The 25,920-nt window shown below is 38.6% G+C and overlaps 2 protein-coding genes across 3 annotated transcripts in view; both read right to left on the bottom strand.

The window, feature by feature from the left end:
• Nucleotides 1-2,902, bottom strand: part of rspo2 (R-spondin 2) — a 58,328-nt gene extending 55,426 nt beyond the window's left edge. The window contains exon 1 of one of the 2 annotated variants that reach the window (XM_079893880.1): nt 1,133-2,902. In XM_079893880.1, coding sequence (XP_079750006.1) covers nt 1,133-1,235 — 103 coding nt within the window. In that variant the 5' untranslated portion in view covers nt 1,236-2,902. Of the gene's footprint in view, nt 1-702; nt 722-1,132 lie in introns of those variants that run through there. The other variant, XM_079893882.1, reaches the window with a different exon arrangement.
• Nucleotides 2,903-4,519: 1,617 nt separating this feature from the next.
• The window catches only part of eif3ea (eukaryotic translation initiation factor 3, subunit E, a), a 47,316-nt gene continuing 25,915 nt past the window's right edge, over nt 4,520-25,920 (bottom strand). Inside the window, exons 6-13 of the mRNA XM_079893860.1 lie at nt 25,078-25,203; nt 23,659-23,783; nt 19,512-19,638; nt 17,186-17,287; nt 11,850-11,959; nt 7,642-7,744; nt 5,462-5,596; nt 4,520-4,729 (exon numbers count right to left, since the gene is read on the bottom strand). Coding sequence (XP_079749986.1) covers nt 4,694-4,729; nt 5,462-5,596; nt 7,642-7,744; nt 11,850-11,959; nt 17,186-17,287; nt 19,512-19,638; nt 23,659-23,783; nt 25,078-25,203 — 864 coding nt within the window. The 3' untranslated portion in view covers nt 4,520-4,693. The remainder of the gene's footprint in view (nt 4,730-5,461; nt 5,597-7,641; nt 7,745-11,849; nt 11,960-17,185; nt 17,288-19,511; nt 19,639-23,658; nt 23,784-25,077; nt 25,204-25,920) is intronic.

Here is a 25,920-nt window from a genome sequence, read left to right as displayed (position 1 = left end):
TTGCGTTCCGAAATCAATTATTTTATGGCGTCGCCAACACGTCCAACCGTCTCTAGAATATTAAACACTTTCAAAGCAAAACATTAAAGATTAAATGATAAATATGTGAATTTATAATCGAATGAAAGCTTACATAGATCTACTTACGTTTAGTAGAACTGGACGAAACATCTGAAGACGAAAGTATAACGCACTCTTTTCAGCTTGCTGAGCTATTGATTTTTTTAAACCGGCTCTCAATTGCTCATGTCATGTTCCCTACCAACCTAAAATGTGCGTTTTAAAGCTCTTAAACGGAGTTCTGGGCGCCGTAATTTACAACAAATTAAAGGAGTAGTAACGTTAGGCTAGTTAAACATGACGCCGATGAAAAAAAGATAACGTTACGCTTTTTTCACGTTTGGACCATCAAATGGAGACACCATATAGCCTAGCCAAGAGCTTTCTCTGACAGGAACAGATGCTGAAACACAATCCCAATCCTAAATTCTCATCTTGAAGGTACAACAACCCTTGTCTTTTTTAAAATTCAGACAGTAGGCTAAACGTCCTAAAACTGCTTTCTTGGATTCAGTTCAGCATGCCAAAATATACAACAAAACAAAAAGGCTGCATGGACGAGTAACGTTAACAGGTTATTTACTCAATCTATGATGATAAAAAAATAAAAGCGTCTTATTTTTTAACGTTTTGCCAACATACGTGTGACTAAAGCTACGAGAAGTTGCGGTGCCTATTACCTTAAACAGTTATTAACCGTAATGTTGTAGGCTACGTTCAAACGTGACATTAAATGATCCGAGAACATCTCTCACCGAACCTCGTTCTACAAAAATTACCATGGTAACGATACATTTTCGCCAAATAGTTAAAACTAGTCATTTTTTTACAATTGTAAAACTATGGCAACTTGCCACCGCTTCCATCAAAAAGTTAAATTGACAAAAAGATTCAGAAAGCGTGCTACGGTTACCATGGTATTTTTTTTGTGACGAAGCAGCGTAACACAGGTGGGACTGTCCCTGTCATGCGCTTACCGAAAGTTTATCTATCTAGAAGCGTCAGCTAAATGACTAATGTGAATTAATAAGATGAAGCTTCTATCAAATCCACACGCACACAGGTCACTCACCTCTTTTGTTTCTTCTCCAGCGGTGAGACTGCTGCGTCTGACAGTGGCTGTAGTCCACACAGTTCAACACGATCAGCGCAAATGAGAACAGGCGAAACTGCATCTGGGCGGCTGTATGATTGTCCCGACTCAAGGTAGAAAGCGTCAAAGGTACTCGCCGCGAGCCTTCAAGGTCCGTATATGAGGTTTCAATATGTATATTTTCCCACAGAGGAGCAGGGAGTTGAGGAGTCCGGACTCGGTTGTGTCACACATAGAGAAAACACCATTTCTCACCACCGGTTAATGTAATTTTAAAGAGCGAAACGTGCTTTTTACACTAAAAAAGTGTCTCGTTAATGTCTGTGGAGAAAGAAAAAGCTTTTAACTTGAGCTTCTTTGACTAAAAAATACACCTTGATGGTTCAATGTGTTTGCGAGTGAACCATTTCATTCAAAATAACTGAAGGAATTAGCGAATTTCCAAAAGCGCACGAGACGAGATGGGTGCCCTCAAAAGTAGATGCACAGAGCGAAAGAAATATACCTGCGCGAGTCCAGTCCAAAAAAAGAGAAACTTTGCCTATACATCAAGTTCCTTCCGACTGCCAAAGTGGACTTGGAACATCCAGCATCCCTCTCGCAGGAAAAGTTTAGTCCTTTCGTCCCCTAGACAGAGTGAGAAAACACATGGATGCAATAGTCTGCAAAAGCTCTAGAATAAACCCTTGAGGTGCATGAGGATGTGTGTGTAACTGTGGCATATGCTGCAGTGCTCGGCTGGTGATGGAGTATCACTCTACTGGTGCTGATGCTATATAGGCGCTGCTGTCACGTGGAGACTCCCAAGATCTTGTGGGGTTTTTCGGAGCACTTTCAGAAGCCCCTCGGCCAGAGAGAGGGCTGTTCTCCCCCTCCTTGTTTAAGTTTTAGAAGATGACAAATGGAATTTCTCCTACTGTATCTATACAACACAGATGAGCTTCCCCAGGGTCCTAGTGCATTGGCTTGAATTAAAAGTAGTGTGAATTTTGTAGTTAACTCAATTTTTTTTTCTCTAATCATAAACCTGACATATATATAAAAAACAGTAACTTCACATAAAATACAATTAATTATTAATAATACTGCATACAAATACCTGAGCTGCAATCTTCATTTTATTGTTCCATCCTGTTGGCAAAACAAACAAACAAAAATTTTGCTGGTCTTTACTGGTCTCTGTGAGCAATTTTCAGGTGATAAGACCAGTTTGGCGACCCAATAAACCAGCTGAACTTTAGTTTGGCCAGAGTGAGAGACCAGTTTAAACCTGCTATAAGACCAGCAAACCTATTTAAGATGGTTAAAATGTTTTTTGGTTTTTTTTCAGCCATGAATGAAATCAGAAAATTAAAAATAATACATTATGAGAAGGAAAAATATTTGTACTCATATTATCCCTGTTATAATGATGTAAATGTCTCAGTTTGACGTTTGGAAACTGTAAACACTATTAAAATTTAAAAGACTGCAATTTTATTTTTATATATTAGCATTAATACAACTTAATCTATTCAGGTTGATTATAACAGCTTTCATTTAAGATATTAAAATGAGTTTTAAAAAGTTTTTAAACTATTTAAAATAGAAAAAGAATGAGTGCTGCTGAGGCAATTTTCCTTGAGAAGCTTCTTTGCCAAAATGGACATTAATTGCTTTGAAATGCAAGAAATGTTTTACCCAGCTTGACCACTAGGTGTGGCACTTAATCTTTTATTTTTATATCATTTTTTTTTTTTTTTCATGTTCTCTGACTTCATCTTAAAATGTATTTCCCCCTTCTATCAGTTTGGCTCAGGTTAGCTAGAACTCTTCCAGGTTAGGTCAAGGTGTGCAGCACCTGATTCAGGTACCAATAGACTTGCGTATAACAAACAGGTGTTATGCAAGGCAGCACTTTAAACAGTCCGCACAGAATCTCTGTTCCTTGCTCAGAAAAAAAAAAAAAAACATTTGTCATTTCTAAGTGATGACACTCTCCTCGAGAGCCTTTTGATGTTCAGATCAAAGTGAAATTCTCCTAAAGTCAATGTTAATTATATGACAGCTATTTGTCTCCATCAGTACAACACAATAGAGTTTCATTTCTCATTAAAAAAAATCTTATTGAAGATATGTATTTATTCACCTGCCTTCATAACTAGAGTTGTATCAGGTTGCTCTCCTCCCTTAAAAGACTTTCAATCTTTCTCCATCATTTGAGTGCATACAATACATAAACCTAAATTCAAAACAAGTGATTCCCTGACAATATAAAGCTTCTGCATTAGGACAGACGCTGCAATGATCGCTCATATTACAGAAAAGCTACTCTAAAAACAGGCATTGCCTTGTAAAAATGCATTTGCAAGTTGGAAAACAAGACTCAAGGAATAATCCCGACAAAAATTTATTAGGGAACATGCGTTGTATATTTTAATTATGTGGCCTGTGTTTGAACAAATGCCTTAACCTTTTCACGTAGGGGAAAAGCAATGAACAATGCGAAAAAGGGAAAGATTATGTAGCCATTTTAACCAAAACCTACGTTGACCTTTTCGTTTGGGTGTTTGTTTATTTATTTTAAGTGAAGTGACAGACGTTGTGGTGGACAACCTTCTCAGCCGCACGTCTGCTGTTGGTCTGGATGTCTTACTAAAACAACATCTGAGACAGCACTCCTAAGGTGAATGTGATAATTAAGGGCTAGGAGGGTTTTATTTTCGTAATGTGTCATGGCACAGGACCGGTAAACCAATCACTTTAGCCCACCCCCCCTTCCTCCCCGCCTGCTCGCTCGCTCGCTGGGAAAGTAAAGGTGACGTCAGTTGTTTTAGATGTCTGGCTGGGAGCCCGAGCGCTGTGGCAGCTATAAGCCCCCTCTTCACTCGTCCAGAGAGACAGGGCCCATAAACATGTCAGCTGATAGAGAGGCCAAAGCAGACATTAAGACACGCTTCGAATCCCAGCCTGCAGCGTCTGCGAACGGTAGGGATGGAAATAGAAAACGTATAGAGCGTTAGACTGTAGGTGTCGTGCGCGGAAGATGTGATGAGATGGGAAAGGTGGAGAGGCATTACGTTGATTGTCTAGCGCATCTGACGTGCCCGTCTGCGAACAAAGAGGACGAGCGGCATTGAAAATGACAACGCGAGTTCGGGATGATCACCTTTCCGTGCCCTCTTCGCATAACAGCGCCGTAAACGCAGCAGACTAAACACTCATTCATCATTACGGCGCATGCATGTGCAGCGGCACAAAACCCCCCATCCCACTCAGTGACTCAGAGCACATTAAAACTTCATCTATTACACAAAAGATCACAACCACTTAACCCTCAACCACCATTCGTAATGTCCAGGAATAAAATGCAAGCATGAGGTGAAGATGGTTTTGTAAGGTTGTTTTTTTTTATTTAATACCAGATGCATTGAACCCAAGTTCAAAAATAAGGCCTCTGTCTCGCTCCTTTGAGGGACACGAGAGGGAGAACAGGATGTTCGGCCGCAATATGGGAATGCTGGAAGGTTAGATGGGAGCGTACGGTCTGAAGAGATCCACTCAGAAGCCAGAATCCTGACCCGCCCAGTTTGGAGTCTGAATAGAGAGGAAGAGAGAGCCAAAAGATGTCATTACCCAACACAAATGAAGGTGAGTTCATTATAAATGAGTGAACATGCAACTGAGACCATCTACTACAGAACCGCAGTCGTTTCTTAAGTACAAGCAGTTCAAGTTCACGTTCGCACCTTTTCCGTTTGCGTTAAATTGCGTCCGGCCAAACACATCAAAATACAGGACTGTGTGTTATGACCTTTGCCACTGTGGTGTTTGTGCGAGCGAGTCACTTAAATGACGTGGTTTGAGGGACCGAGACATTTAAAGGCCGTTATTTTGGAAACTTTCTATTTCAAACAAAAGAGAGGGCACGTTTGTCGTGGGCCAATCAGTGCACACATACGAGATCAAACGGAGACCGACTGGACCCCAAGCAAAACATCTGTGGTGACTCCTAAACGCAGGGAACTCCATGGAGCGTGTGTGTGATTGTGTGCAAGCGTTATTTACTCTGCAGCGCTGAGTCATGGGACTCAGACCTTCTTCTTTATGGCTGAGCTGTGCTACCTTGTCATTAGGCCTTTGAAGAAAAACGGCATGATGAAAGCGCTCGCTGTGTTAAACCTGCTCTTACTGGTTTACACTGTGTAAAGACAGTTCTGGGCTGATTGCCGCTCGGCATTCTTCTGGATAGATCATTTGTGTGTGTAAACTACAGGGCTCAAGACAAAAAGAGATGAGATCAGATAAAAGAGATGGAGAGATGCTGACCTCAGTCCTGTTCGCGTTGGTCTGCTTCTTCTCGATGTTCATGGCCAGCATTTGGCTGCGGAACGAAAGGCTCTTGGTTTTCTCGATCACCTGCTGATATGGCGATATGGCGTTGTTGCCCATCACCACGTGTCCCTGCCAAAGGAAAGAGGAGAGGAAAAGAGTGTCAGAGCTAAACTCAGGGAACACCGATCCTTTTCTGTTCCCACAGACACACAGACATGTATTCACAACCTCCTCGCAGTCAGCTCAAAACACACAGGAGCTAATTCTAGGTCATTCCAGTAGAATGCCATGTGATTTGTGAGATCAGAAGTCTCGTTACTTGTTTGTGGTGTTATGACATGTTAAGTTCCTAGATCAATTGACAAAAAAAAAAAAGTCTTTCACACAAACATTATATATATTACTGCTCAAAAGTTTAGAAAACTTGAAATTAATACTTTTATTAAGCATGAACTCATTAAATTAATCAAAATTTACAGTAAAGACATGATAGCATTACAAAAGATTTCTATTTCAAATGCTGCTTTTTGAACATTCTATTTATCAAATAATCCTGAAAAAATATATCAGTTTCCACAAAATATTAAGCAGTACAATACAATTGATGATAATAAGAAGAAATGGTTTTAAGCACCAAATCAGCGTATTATAATAATTTTGAAAGATCATGTGACTGGAGTAATGGCTACTGAAAATTAAAAGCACAGTATGCAAGTTTCACCACTAGAGGTCGCTTATTCAAAACCATAACAAAGGCGTAGCTTGATGACGTTGCGAATGAGTGTGGAATCATGGAAGTTGTCATCTTCACCTCCACAGCCGATGGAAAGCAATCTTACGGGACTCAGGCAGAAATCATGTTCATGGATGAGCGAATGTATTAAAAGTTTTATTAACGTTACTGTGGTTTGAAGCAGGACGGGGCCGAGAACCGTGGGAGCGGAACGAGCGAATGCTAACAAGAAACACCTGCGCAACACACTGGTCTCAAACCCCATGGAGGAGCTCTGGAGCTTTTATTATGCTTATTATGCCGCATTCGGCCGCTGACAGTCCTTTCGCTTTGTTGTTTATATTTTTTTATACGATTGAAGTTATGTTTAACATTTGCCAGTTTGGTGGTTCTTCCCTGAACTTGAACTTTATTACAGTTATGTTTGAAATCTTATTATTTTATTTCATTCTAATGAAATAGCTGAATTACTACTCATTCAGGTCACTTTTTTAACTAATTAAAATTGTGGGATAACACAGCATTGTTTTACTTGCTCAAAACAATCTACTATATACATTGAGTGTGTTGAAAGTTATGTTATAATGTTACTCTACTTGTTGCACATTGCAGTAAGCTAGATCATTATTAGAATATCATATTAATAAAAGCTGGATAAATCATATTTCACAATATTACTGATTACTTTCAAAACATAAAAGTGACCCAAAACTTTAAGTAGTGTAAAACATTTTTTATATATATATATATATATATATATATATATATATATATATATATATATATATATATATATATATATATATATAATTTTTTTTTTTTTTTTTTTTTTTTTTTATTGCAACAATATAATACAATGTATTACGTGATGGGAGAAAATCACCATGTGCACATTTTAATGGCAATTAAACATCATATGAACTTGTATTTTCAAATAGTTTTTAACATTAATGATACATTTAAAATTATTTATATTATCACTTATTATAATTATTACTTATTTTGTATGTATATATATATATATATATATATATATATATATATATATATATATATATATATATATATATAATTGTATTTTAAAAAAAAATGTATATAGTTTTCTAGAAAGTTAATAGAATATTAATCTTTGTCATGACTAAAAAAAGTAAAAGCTACACGTTTGTCACCATATTGAGAATGACCCTCCTTCAGGACTGTAATGACAGTCCTCTTACCCTCGAGGAAGGATATGGTGAGTAAGCGGGCACTGGGCAGAATTACTGACGTAATTGATTGCCTCTCCTTTATGTATTAAAGCAGAACATAATCCCCGCACAAAAGAGGCTGAATTTGATTTTCGGACTAATTAAAGGACACTAACGCAGCATCTATCAATCGTTCGCTATTTGAGGAGGGCGGCAGAGAAACAAGAGTGAAATAAAATATGAGAGACTCTCACCAGTTTGGAGTCGATTTTGGCATCCAGCCTGGCATTGCGAATGAGGTTGACGATCCATCTTTCTGCCTCCTCGGGAGTCATATTCAGCTTATCGGCCAGCATACTGCGAGGCAAACACAGTCCATTAGGACAAACTTAGGTAAAAGGAGAACATTATATACACTGATGGTATTACGTGAAAATTGTGAGGTATATAACAAGCTTGTGGAGTGTGTGTGCATGCAGGTTTAAAGTGCTGATCGAAAGTGCTGGATGATAATGGGTTTACTGTCATACCTCAGCATTTAGACGTCTGGTCAAGAGTGACAAATGCTTTGCATTATCTGTGATTCTAATCGTACTAAGAAACCCATAAATATGGAATACAATTACATCATTGCGCTTTCGTGGATATGAGGTCAAGGTAACGATAAAACAAACTTTGCAGACAAGAATAAAATGACACAGCTTGGGCTTGCATGGCTACTGACCATCCTATGGCATTTTGGAAAAACCATCCATAAATAAAGCCAGGTGTCTCCTCCACGAATGTGTCATTGAGGGAGGAAGGTGGCAGCAGGGGCTCAAGTGTTCTTTGATCCAAAATCCTACAATACCGCAGCTGGCTTTCTTTTCGACTAAGCTCATTCCGTGCTAGTCAAAAAGAGCCGGCTTGTCCCATTCTGTTCTGTAAGTAAAGCCAACACACCAGGTTTCCAATGCTTTCGCAGTGAAAGGTTAACTCAATCACCCACCGTGGCAACAGCATGGGTCTGGAGACAGGGAGAGATGACAGCTTATATCATTTCACTCCCAGTGAAACCCTTAGAAAATGATGCGTGACAGGCTAGATTGGTCATAAAGCTCATTATTTAAGAGCTAACCGCCAACGAATGTGCCGGTTGTCACATCACGAGTTCCAAGCCGGTGATGGTTAACACATGTCCAACATCAAGCAGTGACACTCGGTGCGGGAAAAAGGAATGCCTGTCGACTCCAGGGGTTAAAGCAGGGACATGAAATCCAAGCTCTTCGCCAGCCCCAAAGCACTCCGCGAAGCATGCGGCGCACTGATGAACAATTACAACCGAAAAGGAACAGGAAACCAATTAAGACACTGGGAAGTTTAGATAGCTGAACATCCATTACAGGCCCACAGATCTAGGTCTAGACCATGTCTGAAATGAAGCAGACAAATTGTGAGCTTTTACAGAAAAATAAATGGAAATGCAGAATTGCATGATAGATAAACATCTAAGACAAACTCGGTGCTGCAAGTGATGCAAGAGACAATGAATATTATTTCACTGATTTGATTAAGTGGTGACACATGTCAGTCAAGCCAAAGTCAAAGATCAACTAAAAAAACAAATAAGATCGAGTTTCCTCTTAGGGGAGCTAACCCTCCGGACAAGCTAAACCAGAGACCAAGGTCAACCACTGCCTCAGTGCAATGAAATGGCCCACACACACACTAATCTAATTTTACCCAGAAGTTTGACTTTAAAACAAGAAGGAAAAAAAGTCGTACTTGCACATGCTTGCCACTAATATGAATGAAAGTCTGAACTGAAACCAAAAATATACAAACGCTGAAAGAAGTAATTATGGAAAAGAAAGGTCGGGTGAATGAACCACTCAAGCATAAGTGCCTGACATGGCGTTTTAAGCCAAGTTGCTTGACTCCCCTCGCTGCAGTCTCATTTTACACAGGAATAAACCTGGTCCTCTGGGGTTAGGGGGTGAAGGGTAAGGATCGTTTTCACTTCAACCCCCTTACATGTACCGGCTCCTCGCAGTTGATTTATCCAATTCCGATTCCAGGCCGGTGGGACTGAGGCAACCACTCCAGGATCCGTAGACAGCTAAAAGGTCAGCTGTGAATTCATACAGTGCTGACCTGCTCTAAAGAGGTTTTTAACATGGTGTACTTAAAACAAACGCATTGTTAAATATTTTCATATGAAGGCACAAAGAGATTCACATCATTGGAAGTGACCTCTGCTTCATATCTTGGGGGAAAATGTATTCCCCTCTTCCCACTAAAACAACCTCCCCTCTTTCTAATTGTTAATTGAGTAAAAAATGAACAATACCAACCCGATGGGAAGGGAATTAAAAACATTTTTTTACCAAAAATAAAACCATCCAGATTGAATACAACAATGTCTCCTATGTGCTTGGCCCCACAAATCAACTGCAAAATGGATTAATGTGGACTGTGAGAGATCACATTGTTTTACAGATGACAAGATCGTAGACATCCAACTAAAATGTTCATCAGATGCACACAAACTTTCTACTCAAATAAAGGCCAATGAATGCAAAATTGGGAATTTAAGACTTTTGAGGGCAAGAGACTAATACAAATCCCTTCATAAGCGCAAGTCATAAAATCAGATTTCAAATAGAGCCTTCTCAGACATTTTTATGTATAAAGCCATTTGTAGTTGTGGTCTTTTTTTTGGTGTAGGCTGAGGGCAAAAACACAGGAAAAAAATATTCTGCCTACCCGTTCAAGGCCAACAACTGTAAACATAACAAAACTGCTACAAAACTTGCATGCGTTTCATTTGAGCCCACAATTAGCTGCAGAGGCCTTCTGCGTAATGTACCAATGACATGCACTAGTAAACCAAAAATGGATGTTTTCCAATCCTCTATATCCTCTAAACAGACATAACACTGTCTTTCAGGCAACTCCTTTGAGCTACTAACCTGAACAGATGAACAGATAAACAGCAATCACAATTCGGTTTCCTAGTTCAGCATTACATTTGTCGCCTTTGACAAGAAAATGGATTCAATTGCAACGAGACTGCCAAAAAAGAGCCAAGACTCCAAATCAATTCCAGACTATCTGCAACTGGAGATTTGGACAGAGCCTGATCACATTCCATGTTTCAACCTTGACTCCAGCCCTTCTCGGTTTAATACAGCTCAGAAAATGTGAGCGAGCAATTAGGCTGTACAATGAAGCATGGAAATAGTGCGAGAACCTTTTTGATCGCCGGGTGTGCGTTTAGAAGAGAAATAACAGATTCTGAATGTCTGTCTATGTTTGCACGTGCACTGCTGGGGAAAAAAAACCCTCCTTTCATCAAACATGGTATATGATATTGTGTCGGGTGAGTGTGTGCATTCACGAACATGGACCTTTCGGGATTTACAGGATGTCATAAATCCCCAGAGGTAGATGCAACCTGTTAGCAGATCTCCAGTTTGCCGTCAAGTGCTTTCTGCTTGGCGCAGAGGCGGTGGCGGGAAAAAGAATGCAGGACAGATGCTCAACGACTACTAGTTATGAAAGCTCATTAAACAGGCAGGAGGGCAACGCGGCCTCTCTGCTCTGCACTCCGTCACTGAAAGGCTAATAGGAACCAGACACAGGGAAACCAGTGACACCCGCCCAAACCTCTCTTTCCATGCAGACCACTTCTTTTCCACCAATGGAAAATGTTGGGGACTGAAACCATTGCATGTCTTCTCTGGAAGCCTACAATGCCTTATAAATACCGTAAAATAGGCAATAAAAAAGTACAACCAGAGTAAAGTGGTAATAAAACACCTGCCGTAACGCAGACCGGAGAGTCTATGATGCATCGTGTCAGTGGTAATTGAACCGTGTGGATCAATGAACAACATAAATCACTGTAAATTTATCTTAACTATTCTCTTTAATCGGTTTAATTAAGGCAATATTCCTCTTCGGTTGCGCTCTAAGTGAATTAGCACAGACAAAAATTCCAAACGGCACTTTCTTTACGACGACGTGAGAAGTCGCAACAGACAATAACGGAGTAAGTGGCGCTTAGAAGAGAAAAATCTGCTGTATTATCCACAGACGGGGCGCACCCATTAAGATCCTCCCGAGGGCCAATATGTAGACCCTTTAGACATGCTTCAAAACAGATGGGTGGATGTGCCTGGGATGTCTGGTTCTGAATGCGTGTCTCCATGTGTGAGATTGAGGTGCTGGCAGCCGGTCTCTGGACATGCTTCCTCTAGCACACTGGGTAATAAAAACTTATCAGAGAGTGGAGTGGGAATGGAAGAGAGGAAACAGGAAGCGTTCCCACATTGTGGACACATTTTCAGACCTGCTACCTTTTTTTTTTCATTCCTGACAACAATTTATCCATCAATTTGTCCACTTTAAATGGTATTTCAAAATGTGTTACATGATCCAGCAGTTATTTTGTACTACAATGAAAATCATAAGTACTTACTTTATACTGATGCACTGGTGAATTCGGCAGAAAGTCTCGAAGATGAACAAACGAGCATTTTCGATGAAGTCCTCAAGGCACGCCACAAGAAAAAAATCATTCACCAGCACCTTCAAAAGATGGAAATGCTTACATTAGACACTGAATGCATTTTCATGCACACAATCTTATTATCTTACTGATTATACTAAAACCAGGGATTTTCAAACTGTTTGATACCACAGATGCTAAAATATGATGATTCTTTTGCATGAACCCCTGAAACATAAAGGCTTTTTATTTTCATACACTATAAATTTCTAATACAATGATAATAATACAAAAATGTTTGGGTCCCAAATCAATGTTGAAAATAGTTGCGCTGTATAACTGTGATGCATTATTTTCAGTATTCTTTAATGACTATAAAGTTTAAAAAGAACAGCATGTATTTTACTTTTTTTTTGTAAATGTAAGAAAGTCTTTATTGTAAATTTTGATCACTTTAATGCATCATTGCATAAAATAATTAGTATTTAAAAAATAAAATCTCTGCATGTTTTAAGTATATATATATATATATATATATATATATATATATATATATATACACACACACACATACACACACACACACACACACACATTAATGTAAGCGCCTGTCTACAGTTTGATGTCAAAACTGGGAGAGAGAAAGAAATCACTGTTTTAATGTTTTAGGATTAGAAGAGTTTGGTCCAAAAGTTTGCTGGAACACAGAAAACTCTGTGGCTAAACTGGACAATGAACAGAACAGGAAGTTTATATAAACTCAGAACTGAAATAAAAACAGTTCCACTTTATCCAAGGTCTCTGTAATAGCACCTGGTTGGGGAGTAACGGTATGGGAAAAAGGCCAAAAGCAAGCATTATGACAAATTATGGAAATGAATTTGTAGCTGCAGGTTAAAGCAATGGAAGCCTATAGTTAACACATATACAACAGTGTTTAATGCTATCCTCAGGAGAAAACCATTATCTGGAAGCACAAAAAAAGGAAAATCTGGGGTCATTCTCAGCACTCTAAACTAACCACAGATCTTGGAATTCCACAGTCCCCACATGAAACGGAGCAGGAACAGAGCCAGCCACTGAATCCACCGCAATGGCTGTGACTTATCGCCATTTGTCTTGCCCATTGCCGCAGGGTCCATCGGAACCAATTTACAGTGCCACTGCTTTCAAACATCTCAACTACAGTCTACTATCAATCTCAGCTGAGCTCTGATCACCGATCACCGCATACTAACCTCCACATCCTAAAGAGACCTGGTGTGCTTTACTTTGCTGTCAAAACGCAAATAGTGCGGTGCATTCCACTCAGCTGAAGACATGTGTGAGCCCCTGCTGTCTCTGCACGGTTCACATGCAGTCCCGCGTCTTCGTGTGCACGTCTGCGCTCACAGCCCCCGCTTTGTTTGCTTAGGCTTGAGAGCTACTATCTCCGTTGTTCTGCTTGAAGCAATCCCAACTACATGGCCATGGCCCTATCAGCCAACACACATTTCATCATTGACATTGTCTTATCTTAAGCTGATAACGGTTCGCTTAAGTGCTATAATTACTGTTGAGGTTTTTTTTAGTAAGAGGGGGAGAGAAGTCGGCTAAAGCAACTTTGTAGCAGAACAAAAAATGTCAATTTATGCTTAACTTACTGGAATCTAAAAGTGCAGCTTTAGGTTTGTTTTTTTCCCCCAGTCTTCCAAAAGATTGAAAACAGGGCTATATAAGGTTGTGTCTATGTTTTATGCATAGCATAGACATTATGAGCCCAAACCATTGTGCAAATGGCCCCTCTCCGCTGAGATGGATCAACTGAAGAAGGAAAAATTACAAAAGCTGACTGGATAAGCATGATAAGGTAATCACGATGCAAAGTAAGCAATGTGATGATCCACAGCTTGAAGAAAATCCCAGAACACTTATGCGGTCAGTCTCTCCAGATCCAGGACCGTGTCCAGTTGGAGTGAATCACAGGCCTGCAGAACCTCTGGAGCCATGGGTGCCGATGATATGCTAAGGAATTGCTTGTAAACAACAGTACTGTATTTGGGTTATTTTAGCTTATTTTAGACATCAAGTATGAGGTCAGTATGATTTATGTTTTAAATAAATCAAGTACCGTTTTCAACAATGATAATAATAAGAAATGTTTCTTGAGCACCAAATAATTTCTAAAGGATCATGTGACACTGAAGACTAGAGTAATGATGCTGAAAATTCAGCTTTGCATCACAGGAGTAAATTACAATTGAAAATATATTAAAATAAAAACTGTTATATTAATTCACAAAACACATTTAAATTTAAAGAGTAATACATACATAAAATGAAGAGGGTAATACTTTTCAGTGGACCCTCACTGGATCGTTATGATTTTTTTTTAGCAGCAGTCAACAGACATGCGCATAGCAACACAATATATTTTTAATATTTATTTATTTTTGGACCTCAAGCATCTCCCCTTTCAATAATATTTTCTTTATTAATAAATAAATAAATTGAGCCCTATTAGAGAAGAGTGTTAATATCCTTTTTACCCACTTAAAATTAAGTTGCTCATTTGGGTCATACAACTTGTTTTTTTCTTTTACAATCACTTAAATAAATAGTTACTGTAATGAACTTGTTTGAAGGGGAGGGGATGTTTGTTTTTGTACGAGTAAAGGCGGTTAAGAGCAAACAGTCTGATGACTTGCAAGGCTTCGGCAGTCTAACAGGAAAAGCCTTGGGCTATTGTAGAAGGGCAACTCAGATTTTGTAAGTCACCACTCAATCAGACTGTGATTTTGTAAGCATTTATAGCTGACATACATCTGAGCCTAGCCAGTTATGCTCACATGCCACATAGTTTAACTTTTTTTTTTTTTTTTGTGCAGCTTGTGATCTCGATAATGCCTCAGGCTTTCATAATCAGGGTCAGGACTAATTAGTGGCCGTTTATGCAGTGTCTGGGCTGAACTCTGGTTGTAGAATGCGCCTGGTTCTGGTGGTCCAGTAGCCGGGGGGCTCTCACGAGATCTTACAGATGCAGGTGTGCTAATTATTGCTCGCCTTACAAACCCTGGACTCCAAGCATGCAAAGTCTAATAGAGATCTCCCAAATGACTTGATCATTTAGACCAGCAGAGACCCCCCAAAAAAACTTCTGGTGATTTAGGCACTAGTTTTCTTCTACGCTTCTTGACGATAAACGTCTAGAATGAAAAACAGCTGGCCTGATCAAATGGGCACTCGCACAAGAGTAAATGTTTATAAATCATGTCAGCGTTTTAGGAAGGTTCCCATCTCAATGTTAAGTTGGGTTATTTCATTCTCCTATAAAAAGCCTGCTATTTAACATACGAGGTGCTTGTTAATAAACAAAACTGAATTGTTTTATTTTGGGCAATGGTAGACGACGGGCAGTGCGACTGGTCTTTGAATTCATTATAATATAGAGAATGGGAATGAGTTTCGACATAAGTGCACACTAGGCTAAAGGCACTCAAGCTAATTACGCTTGGGATGAATCTTTGTAATGTAATGTGTTTACAGCAACCAAGAATGCGCCTGAAGGCCATTTCTGGCTTTTATCACACTAAGACTTTCTTATAATACTTTTTGCCATTTAAGATTTGGCACGTTTGTGGGGAAGCTTACCAAATGCATTTAGGTTGAAATGTAATGTTTTCCAGGGTCAGGATGGCGAACAAATCTCTGTGCTGTGCCAACGATGTCTGTAATCGCATGGTAGCAAAAGTCATTTGCACTATTCTCTACACTATGTTAATGATAATACCAATTCACTGAAAAGAAAAATCTTCTCTCACTAAAGCCAAGACGTGATTAATTCCGTGTTCAGTGTTTTGTACCAGCAGCTCTAAAATCTTGAAAATTGAAAATGAAAACTGTCATCATTTATGCGCCTTCAATTTGTTCCAAAACTGGCCATTTTTTCTTTACATAGAACACAAAAGGAGAAATTTTGAAGATGGTGAGAGTGGATTAAACAAAAGCACTATAAAAGTGGTCCTTAAGACTCATATTCCAAGACTTAAGATAGTTTTGTGTGAGAAAGACAAAAAATTTAAATCATTATACATGAACTACAACATGCAATATATCCACCCTAGTCATCTGAATTCATAAGAAAAATACCAATGTATGATTCATGAACAAATTGTTCTTTTGAGTCTGATCTTTTCAATCAATTAGTCTGAAAGATTCATTTATGATTCTGATCTGATTGTTGATTTTGAATCACTGACTCCAACAGCTCACTGCAGGAGAAGATTACGAGTGAATAGACAAAATGAATTTTGGTCCTCACATGAAACTACCGTATGACTTCAACAGGCTTGGAAAAAAGTTCACAAGTTGTATGGATCACTTTTATGATCCCTTGGCTTTTAAAGCTTCAGTCTCTTTTCAATAAAAACTGCATGGAAAAGATTGATTTTCGAGGTGAGCTATTCCTTTGAAACAGCTTTTAACTCTATTCTGTTGTGTTTTTGTTTTGTTCGGTGTGGTGTTGGCACTGGGAGTCAGTAGTTTAACTGTAAAAACAGACAGAATGACACAGCAGGGCAAGGGTGAAAACTGATGAAGTGACCATTATGGAAGGCCATTTATAAACGGGAACAAAAATACAGATCACTGGCTTGTCTGTACCGCAGAAAGCTCTTTCCAGTGCGCGTGTCCGCCTCTGCACACCAAAAGCACTTCTTGTTAACCATCCCACTGATCTGACAATTACCGGCTATCATAAAAACATGACAAATGGTGAGTCAGAGGCTGTTTCAGGGGCCCACTGCCACAGCTGCCCATGACACCGCGGCATGCAGAGACCGCCTGAGCTTTAAGACCCCTTTCAGGGCCCGAAACAGAAGGGTAGGCTGTTTGTGACTGCAGAAAAGTGACAGACAGCATCGCTAATGACCATCAACAGTTATGGTAAAGTTCAGAGGACACTTCTGACAAATCAGAGGTCGGAGACTCAGTGTGATGTCATCACAACTCATCATTAGGGAAATTGACACATCATCTGCATAAATTACAAAGTTAAAGGCTTTTTGTGGCCAGACAAGAAGTGAAGGATGAGCTCAACATCTTAGAAGAAGGATAGTCTCTTCAAACGCATTCACTAATGGAACCTGTTATGAAACGTTAGGAATCTTATGTTATGAATCTTATGCTTTTGAAAAAAAACAGGAACATGACAGAAGACACAATCAATCTGTGAAGTCCCTATAAAGAGGAGGGTGAGCCATGCTTTTAAGGACACGCAAAGAAACAAGCTAATAAAAAGGTAACGGGAAAAGACAGCTGGAACTTACCGCCTCACACTCTCGCAGCTTCTTCTGAGCACTATCAAAGTCAAAGTTCACATACAGACACTCCACAAACTCTGTGATTGGATCTTTGTAGGTGTATGACTCCTAAAAAGAAGAGAACAAAAGAAAAATGAATGCAAAATAGTTCTTTAAGGGAAAGTTCACGCAAGAAATAAACTTCCACCATTGGTTCTCAAACTGGGGTGTGTTTTTCATTATAAACGTGTCTGCTTTATTAACAAATAGGTTCACATTACAAGCAGAACTGATATCAGCTGTTCAAGCACAAAATTACTGCTTCTTTCATCTTGTGGTTACAAACATGGCTGTCGACAAACTGTTGCATCTATTTTCTTAATTGACACAAGCTGACAGTTAATTTGCCTACAGTAAAGAAATCAAGTCACATATATGGTAAATGGTAAAACTGTCTCTGAGAAGAATTGAAAACAGTGTGCAAGTAATATGGACTACTTTTATGGCACTTTTTCTGTTCTCGACAGCAGCCTGGTTTTTCCAACCACATTTGGGGATACCACATAAAAATGCTGAATGGAAACACTAATACGTGGCTTAAATAATAAATTATAATTAATTCATATAATATAACTAATTGAAATGTTCAAAATATCAAATAAATTCAATTTGCAACTTCCATTCACAACCATTCTCTTTTGCTGTATATGGAAAACAATAGCTTTAACATTCTGCAAAATATCTTCTGTGTTGTTCCATTGTAGAATGAAAATCTTACTGGTTTCAAACAATATAAGGGTGAGCAGATGATCAGAGAACTTTTACTTTTGGTTGAACTCTTCCTGTCTGGTTGTATATAATAATGAGAATAACCTCTGCTTAATGTGCCATGTCTATAAACAGCCATGAGCTGAAAGACTTTAGCACAGTACAATCCCTTTAGCAGAGAACCTGATGGGATGAATCCCATTTGGATATGTGATAGTCTTTGGGTCTTCCCTGGATCTAAATACCATAGATGCTTGAGTAACCATGAGAAGAGAAACTTGTGCAGGGAGTATGGTGAGCACCTCAGGACACATGTTTAAGTGATTACGCAAAGGCTGCGGGATGTACTTATTTGGATTTCAGTGCCATTGATCTCTGAAGAAGCTACTGTTGTTGGACACACACATCAGAACACTACAATCAGACTGTCCAGCACCATTCATCAAATCTAATGGGTTCAAGACTCGCACGGCCTGAGGAGGCACATAGATAAACAGAGCTTTTATTTTCAGGCCAATATACACTGCTCGTTCATTCATTCTTTTCCACAGACACAGCGAGGTATAATATTCCCTGCAATGTTTTAGATGTATTAAATTCAAATAAAAATACACTTATTTAACAGAGAGATAAAGCATCGTTTATCTGGTGATGGGTAACTTCTTATTGAAAACATCTATCAGCACTCGCAAGGCCAGTGTGGATGATTGCAGGAAGACCAACAGAGTACGAAACAGTTATCATTAAAAAAGCACCACCTGACAAATTGCTCAAATTGAATTAAAAGAAAAAAGGCTTAGAATTTAATAAGCCTGAGGATAACACAAAGAAGCATGAATGCAAATGAAAAATGTTGTAACTTTTTTTTTTTCCTAGGCACACAAACCATCTTTTAACATAATCCATTTAATGTGTTCATAAATTAATAAAAAAAAAATAAAAAAAATACAAACAAAATATAATATAATTTCTCAGCATATACTGATTACATTAATGTAGTTACATTTTAATTCAACTGACAGCCCTAGTATAAACATTTTAATTTAATGTAAAAAAACAAAAAAACATTTAGAATATATATTTTAATATTTATATATACACAATAATAATAATAATAATAATAATTGTTTAATTTGATAGTTTTTTATGGTGCATCACTACAACTATCAAATTAAACATTAATATAGTATACATGCATGTATGTATGCATGTATAAATATTAAAATACTAATATATATATATATATATATATATATATATATATATATATATATATATATATATATATATATATATATATATATATATATATATATATATATATATATATATATATATATATATATATATATATAATTATTATTATTTTTTTTTTTTTATATATATATATATATATATTATTTTTTTTATGTTGATACAAGAGCTGTCAGTTGATTTAAAAATGTAATCAAATTAATTTAATAGCATTACTTCATATTTTTATGAATATTTTTCAATAATAAATAATGCAATAAAAGAATACAAATTTACTGAAGGACATTTGCAAACCAGTACATAATTGAAAAACCAAAGTCCTGTCTGATACCTGCTGGATGACTTTCACCAGATCCTTCAGCACCTGCCTACGCTTGCGGACGTCCTTGTTGGTGATGACAGCTGTGGTCAGATAGCGCAGTATGTGTGGGCACATGGTCTGAATAGCATTTAGGTACCTGCAAACAAAAACAACAACAACAGTCACACGCTTGAAGGACAGCTATCATCTCTAAAGTGAAATTTGTCGAGGTTGGACACAGTTTTCACAGCAAAAATGTTCTATAACATTTACATTTATGCATTTGGCAGATGCTTTTATCCAAAGCGACTTGCATTGCATTTCAAGGTACACATTCCCTGTGAATCGAACCCATTACCTTGGCGTTGCAAGCGCCAACACTCTACTGTTTGAGCTACAGGACCGCTATAAGAACGATGAACTATCAGTTTCCCTATTCTCATATAGAGAACTTGCAGATTCTTGTTAAACAGAAGAACAAGAATCAGACCGTGTTGAAAGCACCTCTGTTCATTGGTCCCACTGTGGAGGGAAGGGAAAAGGAAAAGCCCCTTTCTAGACACGGATCACCAGCTACAGGCCTGCAGAGCAGTGAAACACTATCCCACCAGGGACTTGTTTTTCAGCCACAGGTCAACTAGCTGTGGGCTTCACCGAGAATGAAAGCTACATAGCACTACTATTACAACCCAAGACAAAGTTTCCTCTCTACCGACTAGAGACGTGCAAGAACTTTCTTATATGGACCAAAAAAAAAAACATACAACAGATGCCTTGTCATAGGGCTAAGAGCTCCTGTTAAAGTGCACTTAACATTTTGAGTCAATTTGGAGGACGGTCTCCGCGCCTGCGGTATCTGTACGAACATCTTTGACCCCCCCGCCTCCCTCATCCCCCCATACGAGGACCAAATTAAATTTCAAGGAGGAAGTGGAGCTGCTCTGCCTTGGCCAGGCCCTAAAGCTCCCTTACAGATTAGCATGGAGAAACACATGTCACTTGGAGGAAAAGGAGGAGGGCTGCCGGATGGTTTAATTAGCCGAAACAATTAAAGGGACAAGGGGGCCTGTGGCACTTGTGATGTTGGAGCTAAAAACAGCAGCGGGCTTCGGCGGCGTGTGATCCCAGTTGGCGCAGCCTTCGGTCTCTCCTCCCTTTGTAGTTGTCTGACTTCATGGCAAACCACAACACTTCATGCTGTGTTCCTGATTAACTTACACCTACTCGCTCTCCCAGGGAGGCTCCGATGGCCAGACCGCTCACATGAGTCATGATGCCATATCTGGGCTTCGCACAGAAAAAAAAAAAAAAAAAAAAAAAATCATTATCTAACGGAGCCCAACAGCTACGACCAAAGCCATGATACGGCTTAATCGGTTGCTAAATGACTTCGCAAGGAAAAGGGCAAAACAGGAAGTAGTAGTTCAATTTGAGTACGTCACATTCTCCTCAGGGAGGTAGGGATTTAGGATAGGGCTGCAACTAAAAACTACTTTGATAATAGATCAAGGTTTTGATTGTGTTGTTGACCCGTGTTCGAGTCTGGCCTAGGTCATGTTCCGCTCCTGTTTCGACTCTCTCTCAACGTACTTTCCTGTTGGAGCGGTTTAAAGTGATAGCTCACCCAAAAATTAACATTTTGTCATTTTCTCACCCTCAAGTTGTTCCAAACCAGTATGAGTTTCTTTCTTCTGTTGAACACAAAAGAAGATATTTTGAAGAATGTTGGTAACCAGACAGTTGACAGTAGCCATTGACTTCCATAGTATTTTTTTTTTCTACCGTGGAACTCAATCGCTACCGTCAACTGTCTGGTTACCAACATTCTTCAAAATATCTTCTTTTGTGTTTAAATAACCAAAACTGCACCATTATTAAAATTCTGGCTAATACCAATAAGCTGGTGGTTATTTTAATGTTATTGACAAATGATAAAAAAAGACGATTATTCTATGTCATGCTTTTAAAACATTTAAGTGAATTTAGTCTCAAAATTGTTCAACATAATAAATGTAAGCGTGATGCTAAATTCAAATATACAGAAACTTTAGGGTCAGCAAGATTTTTTCAAATATTTTAGTGTTGAATGATGAAAGTTCAATAGAACAACATTTATTTGAAATAGAAATGTTTTATAACAATGTCTTCACAGTCACTTTTAAACAAGAAATGCACAATAAACAAGAAATGCGTTTTTACTACTTTAAAGTGGCTTCACTGATGGAGGCTCTTAGCTGTTGCAGCCCTAATTTGGCGGGTCTGAGTGAGCAGAGAGAGAAAAAGGTAGAAACGAGGCGAAGGAAAGAACAGTGGTGCAGTTCCAATTTCATGATGCATCTGAAGGGAGGAGGGGAATTAGAGGTAAATCAAGTGAAACTCTGAATCCACTCTCCGCTGGCCAGGATAGTGTTTCGGCGGTATTAGCTTTCCTGTTTGCACCTACATCATAGGTCATCTTGTGACAATATTCTTTCTCGAACTGCCCTTGGACTTGGTTGGAACGTATTATATGATAGCCTATCGTTGGTATCGTTTTTCCTGCACTAAAAAAATGTCGGTTTCTGTTTTTGTTTTGGCCGTCTGCTCGACGGCACGACTACATCACGAACAATCTTCAGGCCGAGAGCACTGGATCGTACCCTGTCCTGAATGACAGCCAAACAACTATGAATTGAACCTGAATGCCACAGGCTGATGTCAGTCTAATTGTCAACAAAACTTCAAGAATAACAAAATGGAGAAGAACAGAAAACAAAAGATCTTTTCACAGGGTCAAAAACAGACCATGATCCCGTTTTCCAACTAAAACATGACAATCAATGCATCTACCCTCCAAGAACGCAATACTGTTGTGGTACATAAAACGCAGTGCATCTAATGCGGTAAATTACACTCGGATTCAGATTTATGGGGTCTGATTGCTCTTCGTGGCCACAGCTCTGCAAATAAAAGCTGAAGGCAGAAGAGGTGAGAGAACACCACAAAAACGAAAAGCACGCTGCCAGCATTGAAAGACCTCTGATCTGACGAGCCCAACCGCAATTTAGAAGTACCTTTTTGGAGCGGTTTTAATGAAGCATAATGAATGTTCTTGTATAATGAGCACCTACGTCCAAAGGGCTGCTGTTAAGCCAGCCAATTGTCTCAAAGGCAGGTCAAACATTCACTCTAGGTTCACGGCCACAGGTCACTGTTCATGACCGCTGTGTACTGTTTTTAGGGCCAAAGAAAAAGCCAAACATAAACATGGTTTTCCAGCTAGCAACAGTGCAATAAGCAACCTCAATCTATCTTTTCACCCACTATGGTCAGGTTCTAATGACTAATTATTGGTCTGGTCATCCTTAATCATCTATGCTGGTGAAAACCGATGGAAAACAACATCTTAGAGGCAGAAGTCTATTTTGTCTTTGAATAGTGTAGAAGCATTAGGCTCCACAAAAGTGCATTCGTGGAAAAGTGTGGCCTTAAAATAGATGGAATATAGAATTATTTAGTAGATCAAGTTTCCTACCTTAGGCACCAGGTGTAAACCCACTTATAAAAAAGCTAGCAGACCCTTAAAGCTTCTTTGTACTCATGTGCACACAACAAGACTGAACCTCGTTGCCCTTTAATGTGTTAAACCTTGACTAGTCTGCAACAAAAAGCCCCAGATTATTCTTCTAGAATGCACACTTATGAAAAATAAGTGTGTGTGTGTGAATATATGTATATGTACAAATGTGAAATAAATTTTGGTTTTGTTACTAGAAACTTTTTCCTCTTGTAACATTCAGACCTGATTGGGAACGAAAGTCAGGGGTGATTCATTAACGTTTTTTTCCCATTTGGAAACATTTTTGAAAATGATTAAATAAAGATAAACATGCTTGTCCAGGATCGACAACATTGCTTTTTAAAAAGCCTAAAACATTAAACCCATGAGTTAAGCAGCCCATTTGCCATTGTCAGCATTCGTCCGTGCTGCTAGACTCATTTTCGAGCTGACCACTGGGGTCGTGGGTCTGTGAGCGGCTGGCTGGTGAGCCCAGCATCAGCAGTTTCGTTTGCGGACTGTGGTGGGCTTTCCAACCTGGACCCGTGCTCTCTTCCTACCTCATCCGTTTTTATTAGAGTCAAACCAAAGCAAAACCAAATCCCAGATGGAAAACGAGCAGCTGCAGAAGGTGCTTACTGTGGTTGGTAGAGGAAAAGCTCGATGATGTTGTCTCTGCCTTTGGGGTGGTTGAAGAACACAAAGAGTGACCAGTGGATCAGCCAAGTCCTTTGCTGGAGTGACTGGAGAGGAGAACTTACCGTCTGTAGAGATATAACAAAAATAGAGGGGAAAGGGTGTTAAAAATCATTGACAAGGATTGGTTCAACCCCAAATAACAATTTTACTAAGCCTCATGTTGTTCCAAACCTGTGTGACTTTCTTTTTCCATGGAAAACAAAAGGAGATTTATTTGATTTTTTGATTGTATTTATTTGATAAAAAATACAGTAAAAACAATAATATTGTCAAATATATTACAACTTAAAATAACCATTTTCTATTTTTATATATTTTAATTCCTGAGGGAAAAGCTGAATTTTCCATAGCCATTACTCCAGTGTCACATGATTCTTCAGAAATCATTCTAATATGCTGATTTGGCGCTTAACAAACATTTATTATTATTGTCTATGTTTAAAACGGTTGTGCTGCTTAATATCTTTGTGGAACAACAAATCTTTTTTTTTTTTTTTTCAGGATTTCAGAAAATTCAATAGAAATTTCAGTCACATTTTAGATTAGGGTCCAACTCTCACCATTAACTAAATATTAACTGACTTTTGCCTCAGTTAACTCATAATTACTGCTTATTAATAGTCAGTTTAGGTATTGGGTAGGTAGGATTAAGAGATGGTTAATGGTCATGCAGAATACGGCATTAATATGTGCTTTATAAGTACTAATAAACAGCCAATATCCTAGTAATATGCATGCTAATAAGCAACTAGTTAGTTAGAATTGGACACTAAACTAAAGTTTTACTGAATTTTCTATTTATTTGAAATAGAAATCTTTTAGAACATTATAAATGTCGTTACTGTCACTTTGATCAGTTTAATGCATTTTTGTTGAATACAAATGAATTTCCACCAAAAGAATTTAGTGAATAACATGAATGTAAGTAAATTGAACTATCCCTTTAAAAAGTGATTTGTCTTGATCGTGACTTGATCATAACAAGATGAACTTCTGACTCCGGAAAACCAACACTTGGCTTCCGCTGCCTTCCAGACTCAGTACAAATAAAAGTTCCGAATTGAAATTTACAATGTCCAAAGACTTTAATTTTTTTATTTACTCATACTTCTCCCAAAGCCAAACCCTTCTTTCCCAGCTCAATTCCTCCAATTAAAAATCAAGCTGCACCGACATAACACAGCAATTAAGGTTTTGCTTGACTTGTGAGTTGCGGTGAGAAGGATTCAAGGAGATGGAGAAGAGGAGGGGAGGAACGGCAACAGCAGCGGTGCTATGCTCAAACGCAAGGCGGTCAATATTACGGCCTATGTAAGGGAATCTGAGTGTGGTATTGAATTCTGAGTGGCGGGGCATTACATTGTTATCGATAGTCTCTCTCAGGCGGGTGAGGTCCTCCATGGCAGCTTCCCAGTTCTGCATCAGGATCTCTGAGGCAAGCTTGCCCCAAAGAGAGTTCAGCGCATTTCTGTCTGTGGCGGGGACCTGCACAAACACACACAAACATAGAAAAATACATTGAACCACTGTAAACAGAAGTAGACACTGAAATCAACTCACTCCCCATAAAATTACACTGGTAGGGTGGCAGTCTTGGTCCTTTTCCACTTTCTAAATACTGTATTTCTGACATCTGCCATTTCACAGAGCTTAAAGTTAAGCTCTTGGTTAAGCTTCTCCGTGGAGTATGCTTCGAGAATTGGGCTCCTAAGGGAAAAATGGATCTTGAAACTCTATTTAGCGTTTTATAGAACTTCTTTTGCTGTATTTCTGTGATAAAGTCACTGATGCACCACACACAAACCCTTCTCCTTATTAAGCACATCTGAGGTAAAAAAATATATGTATTTTTTTTTCTGTTTTGTAATGTTAGGAATGAAATGAACCTAATGAAAGTTTAATATTTTTACTCTGATCGTTATAATGATGATTTCACATAAGATTTATATTGAAAGAATCTGTATAATAGAATTTTTTTTTTTATTCAAGAAAGTGTGTTTTTGAAGTGGTTGGGTTGAAGGAGTCATCAGACAAGGGCCAAAGGTTAAAGGCCAACTTGTCTGTGATATTGCTGGGAAATAATTACGCAAGTTAAACAAGTGCTCTTTAACAAGCCTGGGGTCAAGTGCTATCTTGAGGGAAAGGAGGGTCACGTCAAGAGATGAAAGTGGCTTCAAATCACCAAAACGAACAGGAACGGTT

Source organism: Squalius cephalus (assembly GCF_949319135.1).
Source record: "Squalius cephalus genome assembly, chromosome: 15".
NCBI lineage: Eukaryota > Metazoa > Chordata > Actinopteri > Cypriniformes > Leuciscidae > Squalius > Squalius cephalus.
This window is presented reverse-complemented; position numbering and strand designations above follow the sequence as displayed.